General features: G+C 33.1%; 1 protein-coding gene across 1 annotated transcript in view; it reads right to left on the reverse strand.

Annotated features, from left to right (window-relative positions):
* Window positions 1-4,900: 4,900 nt before the first annotated feature.
* Window positions 4,901-27,973, reverse strand: part of LOC126878473 (uncharacterized) — a 39,522-nt gene continuing 16,449 nt past the window's right edge. The window contains exons 5-6 of the mRNA XM_050641219.1: window positions 23,052-23,259; window positions 4,901-5,522 (exon numbers count right to left, since the gene is read on the reverse strand). Of these exons, the coding sequence (XP_050497176.1) occupies window positions 5,232-5,522; window positions 23,052-23,259 (499 nt within the window). The 3' untranslated portion in view covers window positions 4,901-5,231. The remainder of the gene's footprint in view (window positions 5,523-23,051; window positions 23,260-27,973) is intronic.

Here is a 27,973-nt window from a genome sequence, read left to right on the forward strand (position 1 = left end):
CCCACGAAACGGGGTGAAACTCAGCCCCAGGTTAAAAGCACACATCGGCACAATATCACTTGTTTTGTTTGACATGTTAGCTACGTGCATGCCAAATTTCATGTCATTCCAAGTGGTTTTTTTAAAATGTAGAGCAAAAACCGTGAGTAAACGTACTATAAACCGTTATTTTTGCAATAATTTATTAATAACAAAGTCGGAACGTGGTTTAAGCTGTCACGACTAGTGATAATCGATATAGCGTATAAAAATACTATGAAAAAGACTACAAACTTGCTGTAGATAACGCCTTTCGAGCTTTTCGGCGAATAAACAATTATTTTGTTATTAACAAAATAAGAACATATTTTGAGTAATCGCGACTAGTCGCATTCAATTCAGCGACCAAAAATACACCAGAGAAGACCTTAACGCTATCAATTTATTTACAGAGCTTCTAATAATTCCTGAAAAACACCTAATTTTACCATAATTTGTTAATAACAATTAAACGCACCACATTTGGGCTTCCAGACCACTTCCATTGGATTCAGCGACCCAAAAACCTATAATACCACCATCAAATCGCGGCGAACTAAAAGTGTCCACGGGACCCCCTATGTTGCGACTAGACTAACTCGAGAGAACGAATACTGGGAGATAATGTGCAGGGACATAGACAACACGATAGGGTTTAACCGATCAACGGAATCGTGGGAAAAAATAAAAAACATCAGAAGTAATAACCGAACATAAAATTATTGCAGGAGAATAGAACGGAGTATATCTAACAAGACCCTGTGACAATAATGATGGAGGAAACCGAAATTATAGAGGAAGATATAAAGCACTAAAGAAATCCAAAAATAACAAAGCAACATGACCAGGAACCATAACAATGGAACTGCTGAAATATGGAGACGCAAGGATCGTGTCCTTTATACGACTGTTGTTCAATAAAATTGAAGCAAGATGAGATTCCAGATGAGTGGAATCTATCATATAATATGTAATCCATTTTCAAAAAAGGTCAAGAGAAATGGGTGAATATAACACAAAGACTGTTTAAAGAAACAAAGGGGCACATAAAGTTAGACAATAAAATAACAAAAACAATGGTATGGAAATGTAGAACAATACCAGTATAAGAGAATGTATTACATTTACTACTTTTAGCCGATGACCAAGTCATTTTTACACAATATAGGGAGGATATCGAATATGTATATGATTAACTATTTATATGGGAAATAAGCCACAATTAAATTGAAAAAAAATAATTTTATTAACGTTTCGCCGCCCAAATCGGGTGTCGTTGTCAAAATACAAAATACTACTATTAAACAAAAATGTTGTTGCTAAGTAAAAAATTCTCCTAATAATTTATTTAATCTGACTCATTTATATTGGCAATTCAGACATTTATACATTTTAAAGTAGAGGACTTTAAAATGATATTGCCAATATTTATGAGTTGCGTTCCTTTCGATTACAGAAATCAACCCCAACTCAAGAATATCCGTCACAAAAAAAATCATAGTATGTGATCTGTCTTTAAAAAGACAACCAAATGCAACGATGACAGTAAAATTCTCGCGTTAGAGATTCCATAGTAAATCACGAGGGAAAACCAGGAAAAGTCTCGTGATACTATCCCGACATCGTAAGTATTTGGTCTTACATCTAATTTACTTTCAAAAACTAATACCAAAATCCGACTTTAATATGTTTAAATTATAAATAATATTAATAATACATACATATATACAGCGTGTCTACTTAAGTTGGAAACATATCAGAAACTTTTTTATTATTAATTTTACGAAAAAAAGTTATTCTTCATAAAAAGTTCTGCATGCTCTAAAACCTAAGATTCAATCATTAAATATCAAATTTTATCAATATTATACGAGGTATGTCAAAAAATATGAATTTCGTTCAAGGGTAAAGTACATTTATTTCTCTGAATATCGAAAATTCTTATTATGAAAAGTTGTTTGGAATTAAAAACTAAGATCAAATATGCATTTATATGCATCTAACTGAAAAAAAAAATATTTTCCAAACTTTTCTCAAAGGACAACGCACACATCTTATGGAAAATCTAATGTAACTCAAATTCAATAAAATTTATACGAATAGATTCGTTTTAAATTAACGGTCAATTCTTATCATTGCGCCAACTCTTAATTATGATTAATTACGGCGCAAATTGCAATTAAAGTTTATCGAAATCACATTTTTGGAGTCTATAAACGTGTCAGTTATAATCACTATTGCTCTGGGTGCTATTCAAAACAGCTTAAACCCCGCTGGGCCTAAGCGGATTAGTGAAACTATTATAATAAGATGGTTAATAGCCCGAGAAGATTTATGAAGTACCCATAATTTGGGTTTTTTTTAAATATTTTTTCTCTCTAACTTATTTACCTACCTATTTGATTTCAGATTGATTTATATCAATTTCTGCTCTTATTATTGAAAATTAAGAGTTGGCGCAATAATAAGAATTGACCGTTAAATTGAAACGAATATATTCATATAAATTTTACTGAATTTGAGTGACATTATATTTTCCATAAGATGTGTGCGTTGTGGATACTTAACTTCGTTTTTATTTATTACACATACAATAACTCTTTTATTATTACTTTTTCGAAAAAAAGGTATTTTTATAAAAATCTCTGTATGTCCTAAGCCCTAACGTGCAATCATCAGATATCACATTTTATTAATTTTATACGAGGTATGTCAAAAAATATGAATTTCACTCAGGAGTAAGTACCTTTATTTGTCACAATAGTGATAATTGTTATTACAAAAAGTTGTTTAGAATTAAAAACAATGTTTCAATATGAAATTACATCCTTCTATTTGAAATATTGTGAAATATAAAGGTACATACTATACTCATGAGCGAAATTCATATTTTTTGACACACCTCGTATAAAATTAAAAAATGTTGATATATTATGGTTGTATCTTAGTTTTTAGCCCATACAGAGCTTTTTATGAAGAATAACTTTTTTTCGTAAAATAAATAATAAAAGAGTTAAGTATCATATTATTTGTAATAAATAAAAATGATGTTGGGTATTCATAAATTTGAGAAAAATTTGTAAAATATTTTTTTTCTTCAATTAGAAGCATGTAATTGCATATTTGATCTGAGTTTTTAATTCCAAACAACTTTCCATAATAAGAATTTTCGATATTCAGAGAAATAAAGGTACTTTACCCTTGAACGAAATTCATATTTTTTGACATACCTCGTATAATATTGATAAAATTTGATATCTAATGATTGAATCTTAGGTTTTAGAGCATGCAGAACTTTTTATGAAGAATAACTTTTTTTCGTAAAATTAATAATAAAAAAGTTTCCCATATGTTTCCAACTTAAGTAGACACCCTGTATATATACAATAAGTAATACTAAAATATAAAATATGTACTAACTCGATGTGTTATTGACTTACTAATCGGGTTATTTTCTTTCTATTGCCTTTCTCTTTCAGTATGGGTAACCACATCCTACTGCATTCTACCGAGGAATTTTCGACACAATTGGTTTCATTTAGCATAATTAGAAAGAATCAGATAGTAAAAACAGAAAAATCAAAGAAGCGGCTCTAATTATGCTAAATGAAACCAATTGTGTCGCAAATTTCTCGGTAGAATGCAGTAGGATGTGGTTACCCATACTGAAAGAGGAAGTCAATAGAAAGAAAATACCACGACTAGTAAGTCAATAACATATCGAGTTAGTACATATTTTATTATTAGTATTAGTTTTTGAAAATAAATTAAATGTAAGACCAAATAATTACGATGTCGGGATAGTATCACGAGGTTTTTTTCTGGTTTTTCCCTCGTGATTTACTATGGAATCTCTAACGCGAGAATTTTACTGTCATCGTTGCATGTGGTTGTCTTTTTAAAGACAGATCACATGCTATGATTATTTTTGTGACGGATATTCTTGAGTTGGGGTTGATTTCATGTAATCGAATGAACTATCTTTCAGTAAAGTCGTCCCAGGAACGCAACTCATAAATATTGGCAATATAATTTTAAAGTCCTCTACTTTAAAATGTATAATATGTCTGAATTGCCAATATAAATGAGTCAGATTAAATAAATTATTAGAAGAATTTTTTACTTAGCAACAACATTTTTGTTTAATAGTAGTATTTTGTATTTTGACGACACCCGATTTGGGCGTCGAAACGTTAATAAAATTATTTTTTTCAATTTAATAGTGGCTTATTTCCCATATAAATAGTTAATCATAAAAATTCCACAAGGAAATAGCTTCAGAACAACATCGAATATATGATAAGGAAATTAAAAGAAGCGTATGGGGACTCAAGATAAATATTTGTAAGACCGATTAATACTTATGTATTGGATCCGAGGTTGCTGATTTCAACTTAGGTTTAGACGAAGCTATTAAGAGTTTCGTAAGACTAGTAAGACTTTGAAATATTTAAGGTCGGGAAAAGTATAGAAATGAAAATATCATGGGGAAAACAAGCAACGAAAGCACCATGGAGTGATATGGAACACAACTAAAAATCAAAAGAAGACTCTAACCGAAGAAAACAAAAAAGGATCTTCATGAACGCCAAAGTAGGACAAGAAGAGATGTAGAGACCAACCATGAGACTTTATAGTATACACAAAGAATTAAATGATAATGGGACGAAACGGAAATTATTAGATGGAAGATTGAAGGAAGAATACAAATAAGTATAATACAGCGACTTTCACCTATGAAGATGGCGCTGACAACTAAGGATGTACTATAATGTTATCTAAAATGTTGATGTCTATTATGATGGTATTTATAAATATATAATCTCATTGTTATAATCTCATTGTTTATTAGCAAACAAGATTTATTTTATCAGTTACTCAGTATAAAATATAAGTTTATTGCAAAATTTATTTCACAAATTGATAAGAATATACTTTACCACTTAACTTTAATAGGCAGACAGCAACAAATTCATTCACTTTACCACTACCATTCAAATCACTTTAATATACCTGGTACTACAATTTATTATGATAATGAACTTTTAAAATTTAATTTAAATATGAATAAACACTTCATAAGTAAATGATAATGAAATAAGCTGTTCTTAAATCAAATCTCATCAGTATGTCTTACGAAAACTTCCATGTTACTAGTAATAATATATGAAAATGACTGACCAAACTTGAGAGTAACATGGCAATAGTTGTATTCACATAACCTGTAGAATTTGGCTAGCTTCAAATGCTGTCCCTGGTAAAAGAATTACAGGACTTGATACGTGCCCCGCTTCTACACAAACCATATTTGGATACTCGTCATCTCCAAAATCTGACATGTCCTTCGCTTGGTCTATCCATGGATTCCAAATCACAGTATCAGGAAAATTATATTTTTGAATGCGCATCTTCCGACCAGATACGACATTGGTTATTATATGTTCTTGGGGAGTATTTTGGTAAATCCTATCAGTCCATTCTCCAATTGTTACAACATCACGAGCCTGAAAATTACATTGTTTAATTTTTTTTTGCTACCTAACATAATATAGAAATACAAGTATATGTTCTTCAGTAAAAACATGACACAACCAGCACATATTAGTATAAACGGCATTCAAATTGAAAAAGTATTAAGTTATAAATACTTGGGAACTTTAATAAACGAAACTGGAGGCCAAAACAATGAAATAAAAAGACGTATCGAAATTGGACCACCTTCATAAAGATGAGAAAATTCTTCTTCAACAGAGATATAAGCATCCCTCTACGATTAAGAATGCTAAGAGGCTACATATTTAACACGCTATTATACGGTGTAGAGGCCTGGACTCTCAAACATAACAACATAAAAATATTGAGTTTCGAGATGTGGTGCTACCGTCGAATGCTGAAGATAAGTTGGGTTGAAAGAGTCACAAACTGTGAACTAAAACGAAGGATAGGAAAAGACCCTGAGAGAGGACATAAAGACGTATTACTTCAAAATATACTGCAAGGAAAAATAGAAGGAAAACGGAATCCAGGCCGTAGAAGAATGTCATGGTTGCGGAATTTGGGAGAGTGGTTTGGCTGCACCACTAAAGAACTCTTTAGGTCAACTGTAAACAAGGTCAGGATAGCATTGATGATTTCCAATCTCCGATAAGAGTGGCAAAAGACGAAGATAGAAATACAAAAAATTTAAAAAAAAATTGTAATAGTCAATACAAGACAACACTATATGAATCTTTCTCCACTGCGCGTCATTTTCTTTTGTTCTTTTATCCTAATTAAATTAAATGAATTATCACACGTGTATTGAGAAGGTAGACCGAGCATGTAAAGAGAATAAACAAATTTGCAAAACCTATTAAATTATAAAATTCTCAGAACTCATTATTTACCAACTAACGAAGCTTCGCAATATTGTGGGAACTCTATGAATTATTGTAGTGTTCTAAAGAGTTTCTGAGATATCTTGGTGTTGCCCTTGTAACGTTCCTGTTTTCTTTGAGAAAAATTTCTCACTTGTGTTCAAAATTTTTATGATGGGTGAAAGGAGTGTGTAACGTTACAAACGTCACATCTTTGCTATTTTATTTTTAAATAATTATTTTACTTTATTTTCGTTAATATTTCATTAATAATTATCTTATGTATTCGTTTAACTTGTTTTTTCCGTTTAAAACCTGTTTGGCGCCCGTTCTATAGGCAACTCTCTTTTCATCTAAGTCATACTGAACATACTTCATAATCTTACATTCTAGCATCTGATCTAATCTTGTGTTCCATGGTCGTTATTTCAAACTTCATGTTCTGTGTTGTGTGTTTCGCTGATATGACAGTGACACTTCGTCTCTCAAAATGGTGGTGGAAAATTAATTTTGCTATAAAAGCCAATTACAAGGCTGATACCAGCTATTTTTTTCAGACTTTCATATCCTCTCTTGGGGTAAGTTTTTAACCATCACTGTACAAGATTTTCTAAGCCTGTATTAATTTTTTATAACCTTTTTAACCCATCTTCTAAACACATGTGTTCTGATATTTCTTTTCATCTATTAATATGCGTTTAGTAATCAAATTTTAACTAGTAGTATCAATTTTAATTCCATTTAATTTACCCCTTGCCACCTGCTACTTTTTGGGAAGGTACCTTTCTTCTAGATGTCAAAAATTATACACGTTTTGTATTCTAATTTTTGGATAAAAATCAACTTTTCTACCTTCGGAAGCCACCAGCTTCCATCACCGGTGATGTAACTTTAAAGACAAGACAACAAGATGCATCGAACAGACAGCAGCACCCGACATCTCTAGTTGCAGCGACCTAGGGCCACAACACCTGCCCAGGTCTACAAGTCTACAGCTGTACCATCCGACATCAAGAAGATCTACCATCAAATACCACAAGCCATACATAAGTATAATCCAGAATTGTTAGTTTTTGGCAAGAATTTGAATATATCTTTTAATGCATTTAATAAGTCACATTTTTATTACATCTTTATTGAACAATAAACATGATTGGTTAAAATATTGTTTTGTTTGCTTCCATTCTAAATTTTCAGAGTTCATTATCTAAGATTAGGACAAGACGAACACACACCCTGAGAGACTGAGCTGAGCTAGGGTGAACGATAGCTATCTTAGTTGGTTGAAATATTATTTTCGAATGGTATTTCGATTAGCTGGAGTAGTCTATCGAGTCCTTTTTTGTTTCACCCTGGCCTCCTTACAGTGAAGTGTATTTTTTAATAACGATGTTGTTACATTGCTGACTTGCTTACACTGCTTGTAATCAAAAGTCTGTTCATGCTGTTACGTTGCTAGAAACTGGAGCATGTCAAAGGGATGTTGTAAGGGAATTGAATATTAGTCAATAAACTATGGAGAGAACCTACCAACGATTTCTTGAGACCGGATCTCATCAACGGCGATCCAGTACGGGTGCCAAAAGGAAGAAAACAGTCAGAGAAGATCGCGTTCTCACTATTCCTGCATTGAGACACCGGACGTAAACTGCTAGAATGCTCCAAAGTCATATTCAGAAAGCTCAAGAAACAGTAATCAGAGTTTCTACTCTTCGACGAAGGTTAATAGAACATAGTATGGCAGCTTACAATCCCAGCAACGGGCCCATTACTTTCTGCTGCTCACAAAAGACGCAGACTTGCATTTGCCCGTGAATACCTTAATTAGACAAGAGACAATAGAAAAAAGTACTGTTTACGGACGAGTGCAGAATATCAATTTATGGTAAAGATGGCCGAAATAAGGTTTACAGAAGGGCTGGGGAACGTTAAGCTGCCCGCTGTTCGGTCACACCTGGTTGCTTTTGGTGGTGACTCATGTTTTGGGCAGGGATTTTTTTTGAAGCACACACGGATCTCGTCTCGATTGAGATGGTGCATTAACAGCACTCTTGAAAGTCTTCTATTTTTTTCCACTCCACGCATTTCCCACTTTAAAAATTGCATCTATGAAATACAAAACATTTACACACCCTGATCCATTGGTTGAGCAATTAATGTAACATCATGGCTGAAAAAAAAGGAAAAAAGAAATTTCCATCGTCAGATCTAAGGACTGCCTCATTTAGAGGAGCACCTACATTATCTATATCCAGAAGAAGAGTCTTTTGTGGCAATGTTCCTTCTTTAAGTAAGACTTTACTTGAGGAATTAACTTTTTATGGAACTAATCTTGGAAGTTATCAGAAGTTATCCAGGCAGTTTGATGGTTATAATAGTCAACTGGAAGATTCTGTGGCTTCATATTTTTAAAAGCGCGAGAATTTTGACTTTTCAACCCCAATGAGCTACAGTCTATGGTTGCCAGACCAGTGGCACAATGCAGTACTGTTACCATCGGCCTAATATGAAAAGGGCATAAGTTAAAAAATACCTACTTTTACAGGAGAGACAAAAAACTAACTGTGCATAACTCCATTTGTACACAAGTAAATATAATATGAAAATTGCACAAGTCAGTTTTAGTAATCAATTAGTTTAATTATCAAACAATATGTTGTGTACTTTAACCTGTACTCTGTAGGTACTCACCCGTTTACAATGAAAAGACTTTTATTGTATAAATATCAGAAAAGCACCTATAAGTTTGAACGGTTGGCCACAAGATCGGACTTGTGGGACTTGTGCAGATTTTATATAGTTTAAACATTAATGGACTTATACAGAATTCATTTTCGCAATTTTAGCAAAATCTAGTATACGATATTAGAAGAAAACAGAGCAGTACACAGCTTTTGGATAATGCTAACAGATGCCATCAAAAGTCTAAAATTGAATATTTTGGAATGGATGCATTTTTCACATTAGGCCGACATTATCCGGTTTTTACTTTTTATACCCCAATGCAAATATCTTTTTTCTGATCTCTGCATTTTTGTAATAGCACCGTTACCCAACGCGGGACAAAGATGGAAATCTTATTGTAGATCTAGAGAATAAAATAAAAAGATGGACAGAATACCTGAATGAATTATTTGAAGACGATAGAAACAACTTAACTCAGATAATCAATGCAACTGGGTCAGACATATTGAAAGAAGAACTAGAATACGCAATAAGAAACGCTAAAAATTGAAAAGCAAACGGACCTGATGAAATCCCTACAGAACTGCTGAAGCTTTTGAATGATAAATCCGTAACCATAATATTGCATATATTCAATACAATATACAGTACTGGTATAATACCGCAAGAATGGTTGCTGTCTACGTTTGTCACCATACCGAAGAAAACTAAGGCAATGCAATGTTCAGATCATCGAACAATCTCCTTGATGAGTCACCTGCTTAAAATATTTTTCTTAGAGTCATTCACAACCGAATCTATCAAAAACTAGACATTGATATTAACGATACACAGATGTGAACAGAAAAGGATTAGGTACAAGGGATGCTCTCTTTGCCTTGAACGTTCCAACACAGAGATGCCTAGATGTTAACCAAGTGGTACACGCCTGCTTTATAGACTTTGAAAAGGCCTTTGACAAAGTCCGCCACAGTAAACTCAAAGAAATCCTGGAGAGTAAGAACATTGACACCAGAGACATACAAATAATATTAAATCTGTACTGGAATCAGCGAGCTAATATAAAAATAGAAGACCAAACATCGGACGAAATAGAAATACGTAGAGGGGTACGACAGGGTTGTATATTGTCACCGCTCTTGTTTAATATCTACAGCGAACAAATATGCCAAGAAGCTCTCTCATATGTAAACTAAGGGATAATAGTCAATGGAGAAGCTATCAAAACATTCGATATGCTGACGATACTGTGATAATGTCAAGAACAGCGGAAGATCTACAACATCTAGTTGAAAGTATGAATGAGATATGTAATAACTACGGCATAAGGATGAACGTCAAAAAAACCAAATATATGACCTTCAGTAAGAATCCAATAAATGACACTAGTATCACAATAAACGGTACCCAACTTGAAAAAGTAAACGAATACAAATACTTGGGAACCCTTATCAATGAAACAGGTGACCAAAATCACGAGATAAAAAGACGTATTGAAATTGCCAGGTCTACTTTTATAAAAATGAAAAAATTATTTTGTAATCGTGATATTAGTATTCATCTACGAACTAGAATGTTAAAATGCTATGTATTCAGTACTTTGCTCTACGGTGTTGAGTCATGGACTCTTAAACAGAGGAATATTAAAAATCTTGAAAGCTTTGAGATGTGGTGCTACCGCCGTATAGTAAGAATAAGTTGGGTGGATAAAATTACAAATGAAGAAGTAATACGCAGAATAAATAACGAGCCAGAAGTTCTACTGAATATAAAAAAGAGAAAACTTAAATACTTAGGCCACCTGATGAGGGGACAAAAGTACACATTCCTAGAAAATATAATGCAAGGAAAAATCCAAGGACGAAGAAATCCAAGGACGAAGAAATCCAGGCCGTAGAAGAATGTCCTGGATGAGAAATTTGAGAGAGTGGTTTGGCTGTACCACTAACGAATTGTTCAAAACAGCAGTAAATAAAATTAGAATCGCCCTAATGATATCCAATCTCCGATAGGAGAGGCACTCAAAGAAGAAGAAGACCCAACGCAAAAAAATAAGAGGCCCAAGTCAAACCTTCGAAAGCCCTGATGCGACTTTGTCGTCAACATTGTATGGGTCTCTAAACGGCAAACACTCTTTTATCTGGTATATTTTTATTGCTTTTAACAATTGCTACCATTAAGTTGGTTAGCTTTTTCACTTGATATGATACTTATTCTTCCTACTACGCACTGAGTTTAATACTTATTTAATACAATGAGACAATTTGTGTAGTTTATTTCCGAAATTCGAATTAAATGGTGGTGAATCATTTCATTGAATCATTTCATCCGCGGTAGCGGGTAGGAACTCTTTAAATTCTTGAAGATAGTCCTATCAGGGAAATTGAATCAATCCCTGCCCTCCGCAGATTCCGGGGGTTTCCTGACCCGGGAAACTAGTACTTGTTTAGGGTCCCTTGTCCAGGGTTACGGATGAAGTCCACAACGGCAGCCACGGCGGAGAAGCGGAGCTTCGGTACGGTACGGATGGCGGAAGTGGCAACCCTCGACTTTAGGGTTACTATAGAATCAAACCAAACCTGCAGCGTCTGATCCAGAATGGGCGGTTGCAAACAGCGTCTGACCCAGAGTGGGCGGCTGATTTAGAAACTCACCAACACGCAAGGCAAGCGTGGTGTTTTAACTGCCAAAATTACCCCCGTCATGGCGAATTTCAAACGAATCGTGAATAGTGAACCCCAGGTGGGTAGATCAGTAATGGTAAGTCCCACACCTCATAAGGTCTGCCTCAAGGATTCTGGGGGAGGCAAAAATTCGCAAACGACAAAATCCAAAAAACACATATTGATGCATATTGCTACCTACAATGCGAGAAATCTGTTGTCAGAAGAAATACTTACAGAGATGGATAGTGAAATGTCAAATATCAAATGGGACATAATAGGAGTCAGCGAAGTGGGAAGGAAAGGAGAAAGTCTGAAGACCCGAAGTACAGGGCATCTTTTCTACAGTATGGGTAATGAAGAAACATCAGAGGGAAGCATTGGGTTTTTTATACATAGAAAGCATAGCGATAAAATTACATCTATTAAGGGCATATCGAACAGAGTTGCCTACTTAACATTACAACTCAATAAAAGATACAGCATTAAAATAATTCAAGTCTATGCACCAACAACCACCCATTCAGATGAAGAAGTCGAAGAATTCTACGACGATATCTCAATAGCCCTAAACGACGTACCCACACAATACGTGATAATATGTGGTGATTTCAATGCGAAAATAGGAATCAAAGCATGTCAAGAAGAAACATCACTTGGAAAATTTGGACTGAATGGAAGGAATGAAAGAGGAGAGACCTTAATTGGTTTTCTCCTTCAGAATAATCTAGTCCAAATGAATAGCTTTTTCTATAAGAAACCACATAGAAGATGGACCTGGGCAAGCCCAGATAATAAAACAAAAAACGAAATTGACTTCATAATTACAAACAAAAAAGAAATCATCCAAGACGTAACGGTCCTAAATGCATTCAACACTGGTAGTGACCATAGAATGGTAAGAGCAGAAGTTAAAATAAGCACAAAACAAGAGAGACGCAAATTAGTAAATACGAAACCAATACCAATATGGACCCAACCTAGGGATATTAAAGAATATCAAAACGACAACGAAACCAAACTGAGAAACAACACAGACATAACTCCCAACGAAAACATAGATGCACTAAACCAACATATTACGCAAGCCATTGGAGAAAGCATGAGAAAACACTGTCCAAGAAATAAGAACGAAGAAAAACTAAGTACTGACACCAGGAATTTAATGAAACAAAGAAATCTTATTACAGAAAGAAATGATCCAAATGGAGAGCAAAAGAGAAAGATAAACAGAGAAGTCAAGAAAGCAATAAGAAAAGACTTAAGAAAGTACAATACACTAAAAATCGAACAAACCATAGAAAATAATAAAGGCCTAAAAAGTCTACGAAGAAAACTAAATAATGAAAAAAGCCAGATCATTAAATTAAAAAACAAAAAGGGCGACATAACAACAAATAGAGAGGAGCTTTTAACAATAGTAGAAGACTTCTATGGAGAACTTTATAAAAGCAGACGGATGAACCAAACACAGCTAAATCATGCAATAAACAAAACAATATTAAATCAAGGCTCTGAACTCATGCCAGAAATATCTCTCAGTGAAATTAGACAAGCGATAAATAAAATGAAATCCAATAAATCACCAGGTGACGATGGAATAGTGATCGAGGCTGTGAAGAATGGCGGTGAACCTCTAATGAGAAAAATAAAAGATCTCTTTAATCTATGTTTGACAAAGAAATCCATACCATCTGAATGGAATAGAGCCAAAACAATTCTTCTGCACAAAAAAGGAGAAAAAACTGATCTGGAAAATTACCGACCGATCAGTCTGTTAAACCATCTTTATAAACTTTTCACGAGAGTAATTACCACAAGATTAGACAAGAAATTAGACCTATATCAAAGTAGAGAACAAGCTGGATTCAGAGCAAACTTTGTAACCAACGATCATCTCCAAACAATAAAACAACTCATCGAAAAATCCATAGAATATAACAAGCCCTTAGTTTTAACATTTGTAGATTTCCACAAAGCATTCGACTCAGTAGAACTCGACAGTGTTATAGAAGCACTAAACGAGAGCCGCATTGATAGCCGATATTCGAGGCTAATATGTAATGTATATATAAAAATGCGACAGGCTCGATACAACTACACGCTAACAGCAACCAAATAAAAATCCAAAGAGGTATCCGACAAGGTGATACTTTATCACCTAAACTTTTCATATCGGCTCTAGAAAAAGCGATAAAAACCCTCGAATGGGGTGACAAAGGAATAAATGTGGACGGAGAGATGCTACACCACCTAAGCTACGCAGACGATATAGTCCTGATTGCAGACGATTTGGGACAAACAAAGAAAATGTTGGAAGAACTTAGTACAGCCTGTAATAAAATAGGCTTAAAAATGAATATAACAAAAACAAAATATATGACGAACTTAGTACCAAGTAAACACGTTGAAATACAAAATGAACAAATAGAACTGGTAGACAAATATATATATCTAGGTCACGAAATTAAGATAGGTAAGGACAATCAAACAACCGAAGTATCCAGAAGAATAATACAAGGATGGGCAGCATACGGAGCTCTTAGGAACGTTTTTAAGAGTGACATTCCAACTAATATGAAGAAAAAAGTTTTCGATCCATGCGTGCTACCGGTGATGACCTATGGTGCAGAAACATTATCGCTCACAAAGAAAAACGCACAAAAACTAAGAGTAGCGCAGAGAAGATTGGAGCGATCAATGATAGGGGCCACTCTGCGAGACAGGATTAGAAACGAAGATCTACGAGCTAAGACCAAAGTCACAGACGTCATTGAAAGAAGCTGTAACTTAAAATGGAAATGGGCTGGACACGTTGCCAGAATGAAGGACGGAAGATGGACTCGTAAACTAGTTGAATGGAGACCAAGAGCCGATAAACGTAGCAGAGGAAGACCACCAACACGATGGCAAGATGACTTACGAAGGACAACAAAAAACTGGGTACAGCAAGCACGAGATAGAACACTTTAGAGACAAACAGGGGAGGCCTATGTCCAGCAGTGGATTGAGAGAGGCTGATGATGATGATGATGAATCATTTCATCACACCTCGCACTTAATGCCACGTTGTGAATCCGAACACTTCTTCTTCGTGTGCCTCATCATTTAAGGCCGTTGGCGATCATTATGGTCCATTTTACTCTGTCTGCAGAAGTTCTGAAGAGTTTTATTGTTGTTTTCCACTCCGCTGCTTTAAATTTTTCAACCAGAAGGTGCGTCGTCTTCCCGGTCCTCTTTTTTCTTCCACTTTTCCTTATATAACCAATCGTATCAACTCATATTTAACACTAATAATAAAAAATACTTTGGGGATAGAGAGACCTATGAACAACTGCAGGATAGATTCTCGATACAGAATGCTCATACACAATATTTATAAGAAAGCTACAATGAAAATACAAATAGATCAGAAAACCAAAGCTATACCAATCAACAGAGGAGTTCGCCAGGGAGACGTTATTTAAACAAAGCTGTTCACACTGGGACTTGAAGACGTGTTCAAAGACATTAACTGGGTAGATAAAGGAACAAATGTTAATGGAAGAAAACTGAGTCATTATTTGAGGTATGCTGACGACATTGTAATATTCGCTACAAGTTTCGAAGAATTACAGACCATGATGACGCAACTATTTCAAGCTTCGGAAAAAGCAGGTCTTAAGATGAACTTGGAAAAACAAAAGTAATGACGAATACACCGAACATTACAAAAATAACGTTGAATGACATATATTTAGAAACAGTAAGCGAATACATCTACCTGGGACAGATAATGAAAATTAAGTATTTTCGATGGGAAATAAGTTACAATTTTACCAAAAAAATGAATTTATTAACGTTTCGACGCCTAAGTCGGGTGTCGTTGTCAAAATACAAAATAATACTAAATAAACAAAAATGTTGTTGCTTAGTAAAAAAATTCTTCTAATCATTTATTTAATCTGACTTATTTATATCGGCAATTCAGGCATGTATTATACATTTTAAAGTAGAAGACTTTAAAATTATATTGCCAATATTGATGAGTTGCGTTCCTGGGACGACTTTACTAAAAGATAGTTCATTCGATTACATGAAATCAACCCCAACTCAAGAATATCCGCCCCAAAAAATCATAGCATGTGATCTGTCTTTAAAAAGACAATCAAATGCAACGAAGGCAGTAAAATTCTCATATATATCGGCTATAATGAAGTTATTGACATTATGTACTAATAATACCTATTTTCAACTAAATAATGAATTCTATAAACAAAATTTTGGTCTAGCAATGGGCTCTTCTTTATCTCCATTATTGGCTAATATATTTATGGAGGATTTCGAAACTAATATCATTTCTAAACAAAATTTAAAACACACAGTATGGTGGAGATATGTAGATGACGTGTTTTCAATATGGCCTCATAGATCAGAATTGTTGGATACATTCCTACATATTATAAACGATCAAGAAGAGACAATAAAATTTACAATGGAAAAGGAATATAATAACACTCTGCCTTTCCTCGATGTTTTAGTCTCAAAGAAGGATACTGGATATGAAACTCAAGTGTATAGGAAACCAACACACACCAACAGATATCTCAATTACAAATCAAATCACAACATCAACGTTAAAAAGGGAATCATAAATCCTTACATGATAGAGCCAAAATTACTTGTTCTAACGAAAATTCATTTTTAGAAGAAAAACATTTATTAACATCTGTTTTATTAAAATATGATTATCCTATATCGTTTATAAATAAGGAATTGTCAAGATTGGATCGAGTGGAACAGAACAACGCAGAACGGGATCCTATAACATCCACAAGAAGTAATACGAGGAAAATATCAATACCATATATAAAAGGACTATCCGAGAAACTTAAAACAATAGGAAATAAATACAACATTTCAACAACATTCAAAACAACAAACACATTGAGATCTATTCTATCTAAAACTAAACCTAACAATGAACAAGAAAGAACAAATAATTGTATTTATAAAATACCTTGTGAATGCGAACAATTTTATTTAGGTGAAACATCAAGACCATTAGACGTTAGAATAAGTGAACATCAATCTTATATTAAAAATAGAGAATTTGATAGATCTCAAATATGCCAACATGTATGGGATAATGAATATATGCAGTGGAGAGATTCAAGTATAGTCCTAAAAGAAACAGATAGTAAAAAGAGAAAAATCAAAGAAGCGGCTCTAATTATGCTAAATGAAAACAATTGTGTCGCAAATTTCTCGGTAGAATGCAGTAGGATGTGGTTACCCATACTAAAAGAGGAAGTCAATAGAAAGAAAATACCACGATTAGTAAGTCATTAACATATCGAGTTAGTACATATTTTATATTTTAGTATTATTTATATAATATCTATGTATTATTAATATTATTTATAATTTAAAATAGCATATCACGATCCAATATGTGTTCAGTTTGTGTCACGACACACTATAGACATGGTATTTCAAAACAAAAGGCGCCTGAAAGGTTCCAAAATGTTAATTACGGAGCTACTCACAAAAGAAAATTTAGAAATCTATAAAAGTGCTAGGGAATTATTTAAAAATTCGGCATGGTCGTATAATGGACTGGTATATATTTCAGATTCTGTCGGATCGAAAAAACTAATTCGCAAATTTCCAGAACTTGATGTTTATCGCAACTAAAACAATATAAACAACAATGGTGGCTAAATATTTGTGTGCGTAAATTGGTGTACGCGAGTGATGTGCCATAAAGTATAAGTTTGGATTATAATACCATCAAGGTCTGTACGTGAATATTTATAAATAACATTTTTTTGCATCACTACATTATTAAAACTCATTTGTTCGATCTGCAAAATAATTCGTAACATAATTGCCTGTTTTTAGTATATTTATATTGGTCTGTATTACTTATGTTGGGTTTATTTATTATTATATACTATTTTGGAACACCGCTAATTGTGCTATAAGGGACAGTGCGATCTGTTGTTTTATATTTCTTTTTTATATTGCAGTTTTTTTAATCTTTTAAGACGTAAACACACTTAAAACCAAGTACTCTTTAGTTCTTCTTAATTCTTTTGGAGCTAAGCCCATCCGAATTGTGTATTTTGTGTGGCTGAATTACGCAGCAGTGTTGATTGTAGTTTATGTTTATCGAGTTTCTTACACCTTGCAACAATAAAGTTTTACCTACTTAACGTTTCTCCGTGCAGCAAGATGTACAAAACAGAATAGAACATTAGCTTATCATGATTTCTCCTTTTTGTTATTCTTGAGTTGATTAGTAAAATTATATTATGAAATTTGCACATATTAATATTAGGTCATTACTCCCAAGCTTCAATGAGCTTTCAAATTTAATCCGTAGTCAAGATTATGATGTAGTACTAATAACAGAAACTTGGCTTTCTTCTAACATCGATAGTAACACTGTAAAAATTGATGGTTATAATTTTTTTAGAGCGGATAGGCAAACTAGAGGGGGTGGTGTAGGTGCTTACATAAGAAATACATTACAAACGCAAGTTATAAATTTCAGCTTTCAAATAAATCCAATTTTGGAGTACTTGTTTCTTCAAATTTCACTTAATATGAAACAAATTGTGGTTGGTGCGTTCTATAGACCGCCTAACTCAAATCCTAACTCTTTTATATCTGATTTTGATAATATTTTTTCATATATTTGTCCTATCTTTGATCAAATCGTTATTCTGGGAGATTTAAACATAAATTTTTTCAATTTAAACTCTCCTATTTTAAACTGTTTTGAGTCTTATGGTCTACTGCAAATTCTTAATGAACCCACCCGCATAACAAGGACAACGAGCACACTTATTGATCCTGTTTTTGTAAATTGTCCGGACGTTGTTGTTAACAAAGGTACTCTTCCTACAGATAATATTTCTGATCACAATCTTGTGTATCTAACGCTTAATCTTAAATCACATAAACCACCACCTAAATTTATAGAATATCGCTGCTTCAAAAATCTTAATTATCAACAATTTTATAATGATTTAAACTTAACTGGAATAACATTTTTAGAATATCAAATATTGACAAAAAGATCGAATACTTTAACACACTATTAATTGAACTTTTTGATGTTCATGCCCCTTATAAAAGATGTCGAGTAACAAAAAATAAAGCACCTTGGTTGACGGATGATATTACACTTTTGCAGAAGCAGAGATCAAAGGCGTTGCAAAAATTTAAAAAAGTAAGGATCAGGAAGATAGAGATAATTATAAACTACTAAGAAATAGAGTTGTAAACTTCACTAGAACTGCCAAAAAGAACTACTTAGAAAATATATGTTATGAAAAAAATTCAAATAAAACTTGGAATGCAATAAAAAATTTAAATGTTCGAACTAATAAAAACTACGATCTTCCTCCTAAATTAGCTGACCCCGAAGCTATTAACAAGTATTTTGAACAATATTTGTCCAATGTTTCTAATAAGGGTAAAAATAAAGTACAATTTTACAATAGTAACAAATTTAATAATAATCTAAATTTCGCTTTTTCGCTCACCTCACTGAATAGCATCAACTTGGCATTGCATTCCATTAAAACAAACTCTTGCGGAGTAGATAACATATCAGCGAAAATGCTTCAACTTTGTAGCCCCTTCATAGATATTTATATTCTCCATATAGTAAACTCTTGTATAGAAAAAACATATTTTCCCTATTTATGGAAAATGGCTATTGGTAAACCATTAGCCAAAAACAACAATCCTCAGACTTTCTCTGATTTACGAATTATAAGTATACTTCCAGCCCTTTCCAAGGTATTGGAAAGGATTCTATATGATCAAATATATCTTTACTTTACAAACAATAAAATACTGTCTGATAAACAATGTGGATTCCGGAAAAACTATAGCACAGCTACTGCTTTGGTAACGGTTATGGATGAGATCCTAAGAGCATCTGATAAAGGTCAAATAAGTCTGCTCGTTCTTTTAGATTTCTCCAAAGCCTTCGATACCGTAGACCATGAGTTGTTATGTTCAAAATTGCGATACTATGGGTTTGAGGCAGAGTCTGTAAACCTAATACAGTCTTTTTTATTAAATAGAACACAAAAAATATCTGTAGATAACAAACAATCTACCCCAGTAAATATTCTTTCAGGTGTACCCCCCATTCTTTCTCCATTATTGTTTTTAATTTACACTACTGATATTATTAACTCTTTACAATACTGCAGCATAGTTGCTTACGCTGACGACACTCAATTGTACCTTAGTTTCGATAAAGAAGATTTATTTAATGCTTTGGATAAAATTAATTCTGATCTTGAAATAATAAAAGAACTCTCTGACGAACACAACTTAAAACTTAATTCGACCAAATCAAAACTATTATGTATCGCAAATGAAGTCCAACGTCAACTTGTAAAAAACAATTCAAGCATAAAAATCGATCATGTTAGTTTACCATTCACAGCCTCAGCTAGAAACCTTGGAATTATATTTGACGAAAATCTAAGATTTCAGGAACATGTCAAAAACATTAACAAAAAAGCTTTTTCATCATTGAAACTCATTTTTATGAATCGTCACATTTTAAGTAAAGACTTAAAAAAGCTTCTTTGTGAGAGCCTTGTCCTGTCTCATTACACTTATGGTGATTTTATTTTTATGCCATGTCTACTGGAGGCGGAGAAGAATAGGATACAGAAAATGCAAAACTCCTGTTGTAGACTGATTTACGGGATTAGAAAATATGACCACATTTCACATAAAATAAAAGAATGCGGTTGGCTTAATATGAAAAATAGAAGCACATATCATCTGGGTAACTTTATTCACAAGTTACTTCTTATGCCAAACACCTCCAATATCCTTAAACAAAAGCTCGTCCGAAGAAAGGAAATCCATATGCGAGACGTGAGATTGAAAGACACTTTCACAATGCCACAACACAGATCAGCCTGGTTCCAAAGGAGTTTTACCTACAACGCAGTAAAGCTATATAACTCAATTCCTCATAATATTAAACTATATTCAATTAATCAATTCAAGTATAAATTTCGTTTATATCTTTTTGATAAACAATAACATTGCTTAACAATTGTGTTGTGCATTGAGCTTCATGGACATATTTTTGGTTGGGCTGTTTTGAAAGAATTTTTTTCCCAATGATGAGTTTGAAAAAAAAAATATTTTTTTTGAGTACTTGGTTAATATTTAGTTTTTTTCCCCGCCTTTTTTTGTAAGTTAGGTTCCTTTTTAATTAGTTAGTTTAGGTTTATTTTTAGATTAATTAGAAGCGTCGGGGATTAACATTTGGTTAAGTAAGAGTAGCTTTAGCTAGACTTCGCCAGATGTTATCCCAATAGGGTTTAACTTTTTTGCTTTTGTTCTATATTCTTCAATGTGCTGTAACTATATGCTTATTTGTTTTACATACCAAATGAATAAAAAGTCTTTATTATTATTATTATCCCAGATTTAGCCATACGGCTCACACTCCCTCTAAGGGGAAAATTGACTCATCCCAGATACCTACGGTATCAAAAGGATTGAGCTCTTGTGGGACTCTTTCCGTGTTATCGAGCCCTAGGTGACTTGGAATGCAGGTGTATCTCCTAGAAATTTTCGTACGCATCTGGCCGTCGCGAGTAGTACAGCTTTCTGCATGGTCTTATAAAGATGTTCATTCAGACCCAGCTTTTTTATGCTTTCGAGGAGGGTCTTCGGAATGACTCCAGTAGTAGACATAATAATCGGTATCGTCTGGGTACTTTCCATTCTCCATTGCCTTCGTATTTGAATTTCTAGATCTCTGTACTTGGCGATCTTTTCAGTAAATTTACTACGTAGATTATTGTTGTTAGGTATCGCCACATCAATTAGTGTTGTTTGTCTTGTTAATTTATTAACTAGTACGAGATCTGGTCTATTATGTGCCACTGTTTGGTCTGTGAGCACAGTGCGGTCCCAGTATAGCTTGTAGTTGCCATCCTCAAGCATACTCTCAGGGACGTATTGATAATTCCGTGGTAATGTTGTTCTTTCTACTGCACTTTTCGGATGGTGTTTTTGTGCCTTTGTGAGGTGTGTTATTATTATTATTATTATTATTATTATATATACGTTACAGTCAGAATTTGGTATTAGTTTTGAGAGTAAACTAAATGTAAGCCCAAATACTTACGATGTCGGGATAGTATCACGAGGTTTTTTTCCTGGTTTTCCCTCGTGATTTACTATGGAATCTCTAGCGCAAGAATTTTACTGCCATCGTTGCATTTGGTTGTCTTTTTAAAGACAGATCACATGCTATGATTTTTTGGGGCGGATATTCTTGAGTTGGCATCAATATTGGCAATATCATTTTAAAGTCTTCTACTTTAAAATGTATAATACATGTCTGAATTGCCGATATAAATGAGTCAGATTAAATAAATTATTAGAAGAATTTTTTTACTAAGCAACAACATTTTTGTTTATTTAGTATTATTTTGTATTTTGACAACGACACCCGACTTGGGCGTCGAAACGTTAATAAATTCATTTTTTTGGTAAAATTGTGGCTTATTTCCCATCGAAAATACTTAATTATAAAAATGCCACAAGGAAATAGCTCCAGAACAACATTAAGATAATGAAAATTAACAAAGAAAATCAAACTGCCGAAATTACCAGAAGAATAAGGTTAGCGTGGGCAGGATTTGGAAAACTGAGTTGGATCTTGAAAAACACTAACATAAAACAATATTTGAGAACCAGAGTTTACGATCAGTGTATCCTCCCTATACTTACGTATGGTTCACAGACGTGGACACTCACCAAGGCCAATATGGATAAAATAGTAAAGGCACAGAGAGCGATGGAAAGATCAATACTCGGGGTGAGGCTCATAGACAAAAATACAAATAAATAGATTAGAAGCAAAACCAAAGTAAAAGACGCAGGAGAACATGCTGCCAAATTAAAATGGAGCTTCGCAGGACACAATGCTCGACTGAAGGATAAAAGATGGAATCACGAAATACAACAATGGAGACCGTAGTTAGGAAGAAGAAGTAGAGGAAGGCCACAAATGAGATGGGCTGATGACATAAAGAAGTTTGGACGACACAACTGGAAACAGGTGGCGCAAAATAGACAAGTGGATTGAATTGGGGGAGGCCTATGTCCAAAGTTGGATTACTGAAGGCTGAAGAAGAAGAAGAATAAAAAATAAAGAAACTGAACGTCAAATAAATTAATTATCTTTTAAATTAAATCAAATAAGATCATAAGCTACGTATTAACTATATTTCTCGAATTAAACTGTAAAAATTGAAGGTTACTGTAAGAGTACAATATTTACCTCTTGATATATTGCTCCTTCCCTGGTTTTATCCATAAAGGTGCAGCCTTGTAAGCCTGTAATTTGGCAACGTCGTACATCAGGAACTTTAAAATACGTGTGTAGTAACATGTTAAAACTGAATGATAACTCCTTACTCGGATTATATACAGCAATATTAAAATGTAACTCCTTTTCACGAAGTATCAGCCTATATGTCAGTCTGAACCTGAAAGATCCAATCAAAGTATTAAAAAATCATATATCACGAAAATAAAGTATAAAGGTTAATTATTTCAAATATATAATACATTTCATACATAAATTGGCTGATGGATACAGCCAAAATAGCAGAGTTTCATCAAATATTCTATCAAATTTTCCTACACTATTTACTGCCACACAGGTTGTTTTAAAAACTTTGTGTTCCTGCATACTAACAGAAAGAACAAAAACTTTCCAAGAGAAAATTTACAAGATCTCCAGACATTAGTAAACAAATAATATCATCATTGTCCATATTTGCATCATTAGAATTATCGTTCAAGCAAATTAATGGAATAAAGATATAGATATAAGTTCTACCGACTTCGAACAAGGCTGTGTAAATAGGTTACAGACCTGTAAAATCTGTAAAAAATCTGCAAAGTCCAGAATTTGCAGATAACATTTGCCTGCCAGCTGAACACCAAAATCATAAGCATACAAAACTTGATAAGTTGACACTCCGACATCATCGGACTTCAAATAAACAAGGAGAAAACCAAAATCTTAAAAATAGTAACACCTCAAATAATACAGCAATGATAAGTAAAGTCCAGCAAGAAAAAATGTAGACAAGTTAACATATTTGGGAGCAACTATATAAAGAAGAAAGGGGGATGTAAAAAGGATGTACAAACGAGAATAATAAAGGATCAGTATGCATTCAATGCTTTAAACAAATTTGGAAAGCAAGTGAAATATCGGATACAGCAAAACATAAAATCTTTAATAGCTGCATCAAAAGTATACTACTTTCAAGAGCAGAAACGTGGAAACAGGGCTAAAGATCTACACACTTTTGAAAACAAATCCTTAAGAAAGATTCTGAAAATATACTGGCCCAGCATAATACAAAGCTATGAGAACGAATAAAAAAAAAAAGAATGTGTGTGTACTTTGTACGCACGTAAGAAGTTATACTTCTATTACATGATTTCTTAAAAATAAATATACTTTAAACAGTTTGTTTTAATTTTTTTTAAACACCAAACTAATTTTGTGCTTACCGCTTTAAAAAAAATAAAAAAAAGTATAGTATTGCACTGGATTCGAACTCAATACCTCTCGATCTCTGGCCGAATGCTATACCAAATACGCTACGAGGACTGTGCCTGTATCGGTTCGGACGTACCTAATGACAATTCACGGTAACAAACAGACAAGGTGAATAAATATACAATAAAATGTTTTAATAATACTCATCTTACTCCTGAGGAAGACAAATCCAAAGACAGAAAAATTATAATAAATATATTTACTAAAAACACTAATATATTATTTTTACACCTTTTCTTGCACTGATATATTTATACATAACTATTAGCAACTAAACGCCATACTGTCTGTGTGCGCATGTGCGCAATAATACGAAATTTTACTCACAATCGCGCCTAAAGAAGTATAACTTCAAAAACTAATATATCTTCTACAATCAAGGACAAAAATGGATTGGCCATACCTTGAGGAAAGATCAAAACAACACAGCGAGACAAGCACTTGAATATAAACCTGAGGCGGAAAGAAGGAGAAGAATAGCAGACAACAGCTGGAAAAGAACTACAACTAGAGAACACGAAAAAATTGGAATAAGATGGGGTGAAATCAACAATAGAACAAGGAATAGAAGAGAACTAGTACTGAGTTTATCCAGAGAATGAACAAGAAAGAAGACAAGCTGACCCGACCAGCCATCCATCTTACACTTTTGGCCAAGAAACGCAAAAGCGCCCAATATTCCACAAGAAAGGACGGCACTCGAGAGAATAAGTAAATAAATTATTCTATCATTAACGAAGAAATAAAAAAATCTGCTTAACTTTGATTTTTTACCGAGGTGGTCATCTTGCACGGGCTTAACATCGCAATATTTACATATAAACCTGTGCTTTGCATTTTTTACATATTTTTGGATGTTATATTTTCAAATACTATTATATTATTTGTATATTTTATAAAAATAAAATATTATGTGTATCATATTGTCAGGACCTCAAAAAAATGGGATATTTTGGAGTATGGTTGATATGCAGACTGTGACAGATAATAAAATGTGACGTCACAATATTACGTTTACTTTCCAAAATCAAGCTTCCTATTACACGGAATTTCCTGTCTCCTATTGGCTTATCTAGTTGGCCCAGTTATTTAATACAAATGACCAAAAACTTTCTTTAATTTTGATTATAATATATAATTAGTCAGTCAGAATCTGGAAGAATTAGGAAATAAAAGTTTTTTTAATATTAAGTTTTTAATTAAATTTCAATATAATCTAAGGTCTATTAAATTCCATGTTATTTAAAAAAAGTAAATACATAATAATCTAATTCATGTTTTTATGGATTATCTATACTTGCGAGCAAAAAAATAAACTAAAAAAAATTAGGTTATATTTTTTTTTTAAATTTACATTGAAGTAAAATCTTCAGTTTGTTAAAAAAGTGTTGTCTAAATGGAGTAAAACAACAGAACGTTTTCGATATGATTCAGACCATCCTCAGTGCATTCCGTAAAGTACATGAAAGCACACTAGCACACTAGTTGTAATAGTGACATCAAAATATATGGTTTTATGTAAATATTTGTAGTAATTAAAGTGACCCTAGGTCGATGTTATTAGATTAATATTAAATACCTACTTAAAGAGCCACATGGCTTCCTTGCTCGAATTAAACACTAAGTTCTTGTCAGTTCGAATGAGACAGACCAAAATGATTCTGGTTCGGACATATTAATAGAACAATGTCAAAAAGAACTACAAGGCACATGTATAATTGGGAAGTAGAAGGAAATGGATAGATCAGATCGAAGAAATATGAAGGAATATCAAATGCACATCAAAAAGTGTCTGCTCCCTTGATTATTGAAGTTATACTTCTTTAGGCGCGTTTGGGAGTAAATGTATATGTGCGCGAATTCATCAAAATTCTTGGTCCTGGGCGCAGCTGAAACGTTATACATCCTCTGATTGGGTGATAAAATGACCTGTCAATAATTGTTCAACATGGAGGTTATGGGTAAACAAATGTTGTGTAAGTATATTAGTTTTTATTGTTTTGATTAGAGACAAAAACAAGTTTATAATTATTGTAGTGACTTTTTAAATAGTTTTTAAAAGCAACAGGTAGGTACGTAATTGTAAATGTTTCAGTATTGTAATAAAAAATTAAATAGGTACCTATTTGGAAAATGTAAAATGTAGGTACCTACCTAGTCTAGTAGGTAATGCTTTGATTTACATAATTTGATTACCAACAAAATTTCTAGCAATCTTCATCTAATATATTGGTTTCTTACTCTATGTTTTGTTGTATTTCAATATTTTAATTCCACAAAAATCAAACTAGTTTGATTAAAAATGAGAATAATAATAAGCAACTGTCAAAAAGTTTAACGTTCAGGTGGTGTATCTTCCCACATGAGTCGTGCGTCTAAGTGACTAAGTTGTCATATTAGCCCGATCAAAGAACAATCTGACCCCAAAAAAAAATAAAGGAAGGATAAAAATTTGGGAATATATCGTCGGTATACTACGAAAACCAGGTAAATGTCGAAATACTGAAATCGAGAAAAGACGTTTTTAAAGTTTAGTGCTTTATTTTGAATTAAGCGGACCAGTTGTGTTTGTTATTCGATATGCTAGTGAAAGATGCATATATCAGAAATAACATTCTATCATTAGTTTGAAAAAGGTAAGAGACCTAGCTGATTAAACCTAAATTTAAGATCCAGGTGCAATCACTTACCTGGTTTTACCTGTAAATCAAAATAAATCACACTGTATTAAAGACACTTATCACCTTTTTACTGAATATGGTAGATATACAGCAGTAGAAATATATTATTGTCCGGCAAATATAAATGTGCTCTTAGTTGGTTTTACATGCAACAGAACTTTGATTTTATGGAAGTAAGTAGCGATATATTGTTTTATTTGAAAATGAAAAGTTGGTTAGGTGTAACTTATTTGTTTATTACACAAATTATCTGCTGAATGGTAAGTCGTATCATTTATTAAGTTTTACGTGTATGTAGAGCGTAAAAAGCTGAGAATTTTGGTATACTTAACTCAATATTTTAAAATTTGTCATTTATCTGGTTTTCGCAGTATACCGACGATATAGTTGAAATTGTCTATTATTATATAAGAAAAAGTTTACAATTCTACATCCCCTCCTTTTACAAAAATGAAGGGGATACCTCCTTCTCGGGGGTGAAAAATATACATTTAAAATAAGTCCGGAATTGGATAGAATGACTAATTTTAAACAACTTTTGTTCTATAGGGTTTTTCACTAAGTCAATACTTTTCGAGTTATTTGCGAATGAATATGTTCATTTTTAACAAGAAAAAACATGTTTTTGGACGGTTTTTCCCAAATACCTCAAAAAGTAAGTATTTTATCGAAAAAAATATTCTTAGCAAAAATAAAGCTTATAAAAAATTGAAAAAAATGATGTACGCATGAAGTCTGTAGACCCAGTAGGGGCAGAGTTGTAGCTAATGAAAAGTAGGTTCTTCTTCGTCAAATTCCAAATCGAATGTTTCAATGTGAAATAACCAAAAAACGAAGCACTTTTCGGGGAAATTTCATTAGAACTTTTTTAAGTTATTTAAAAAAAAAGTTTATTTTTGTTTTCAAAAAAGTTCTAACATTACAAGTAAGTGAGTTACGCTC

This window comes from Diabrotica virgifera, chromosome 10 (assembly GCF_917563875.1).
Source record: "Diabrotica virgifera virgifera chromosome 10, PGI_DIABVI_V3a".
NCBI classification, from domain to species: Eukaryota; Metazoa; Arthropoda; class Insecta; order Coleoptera; family Chrysomelidae; genus Diabrotica; species Diabrotica virgifera.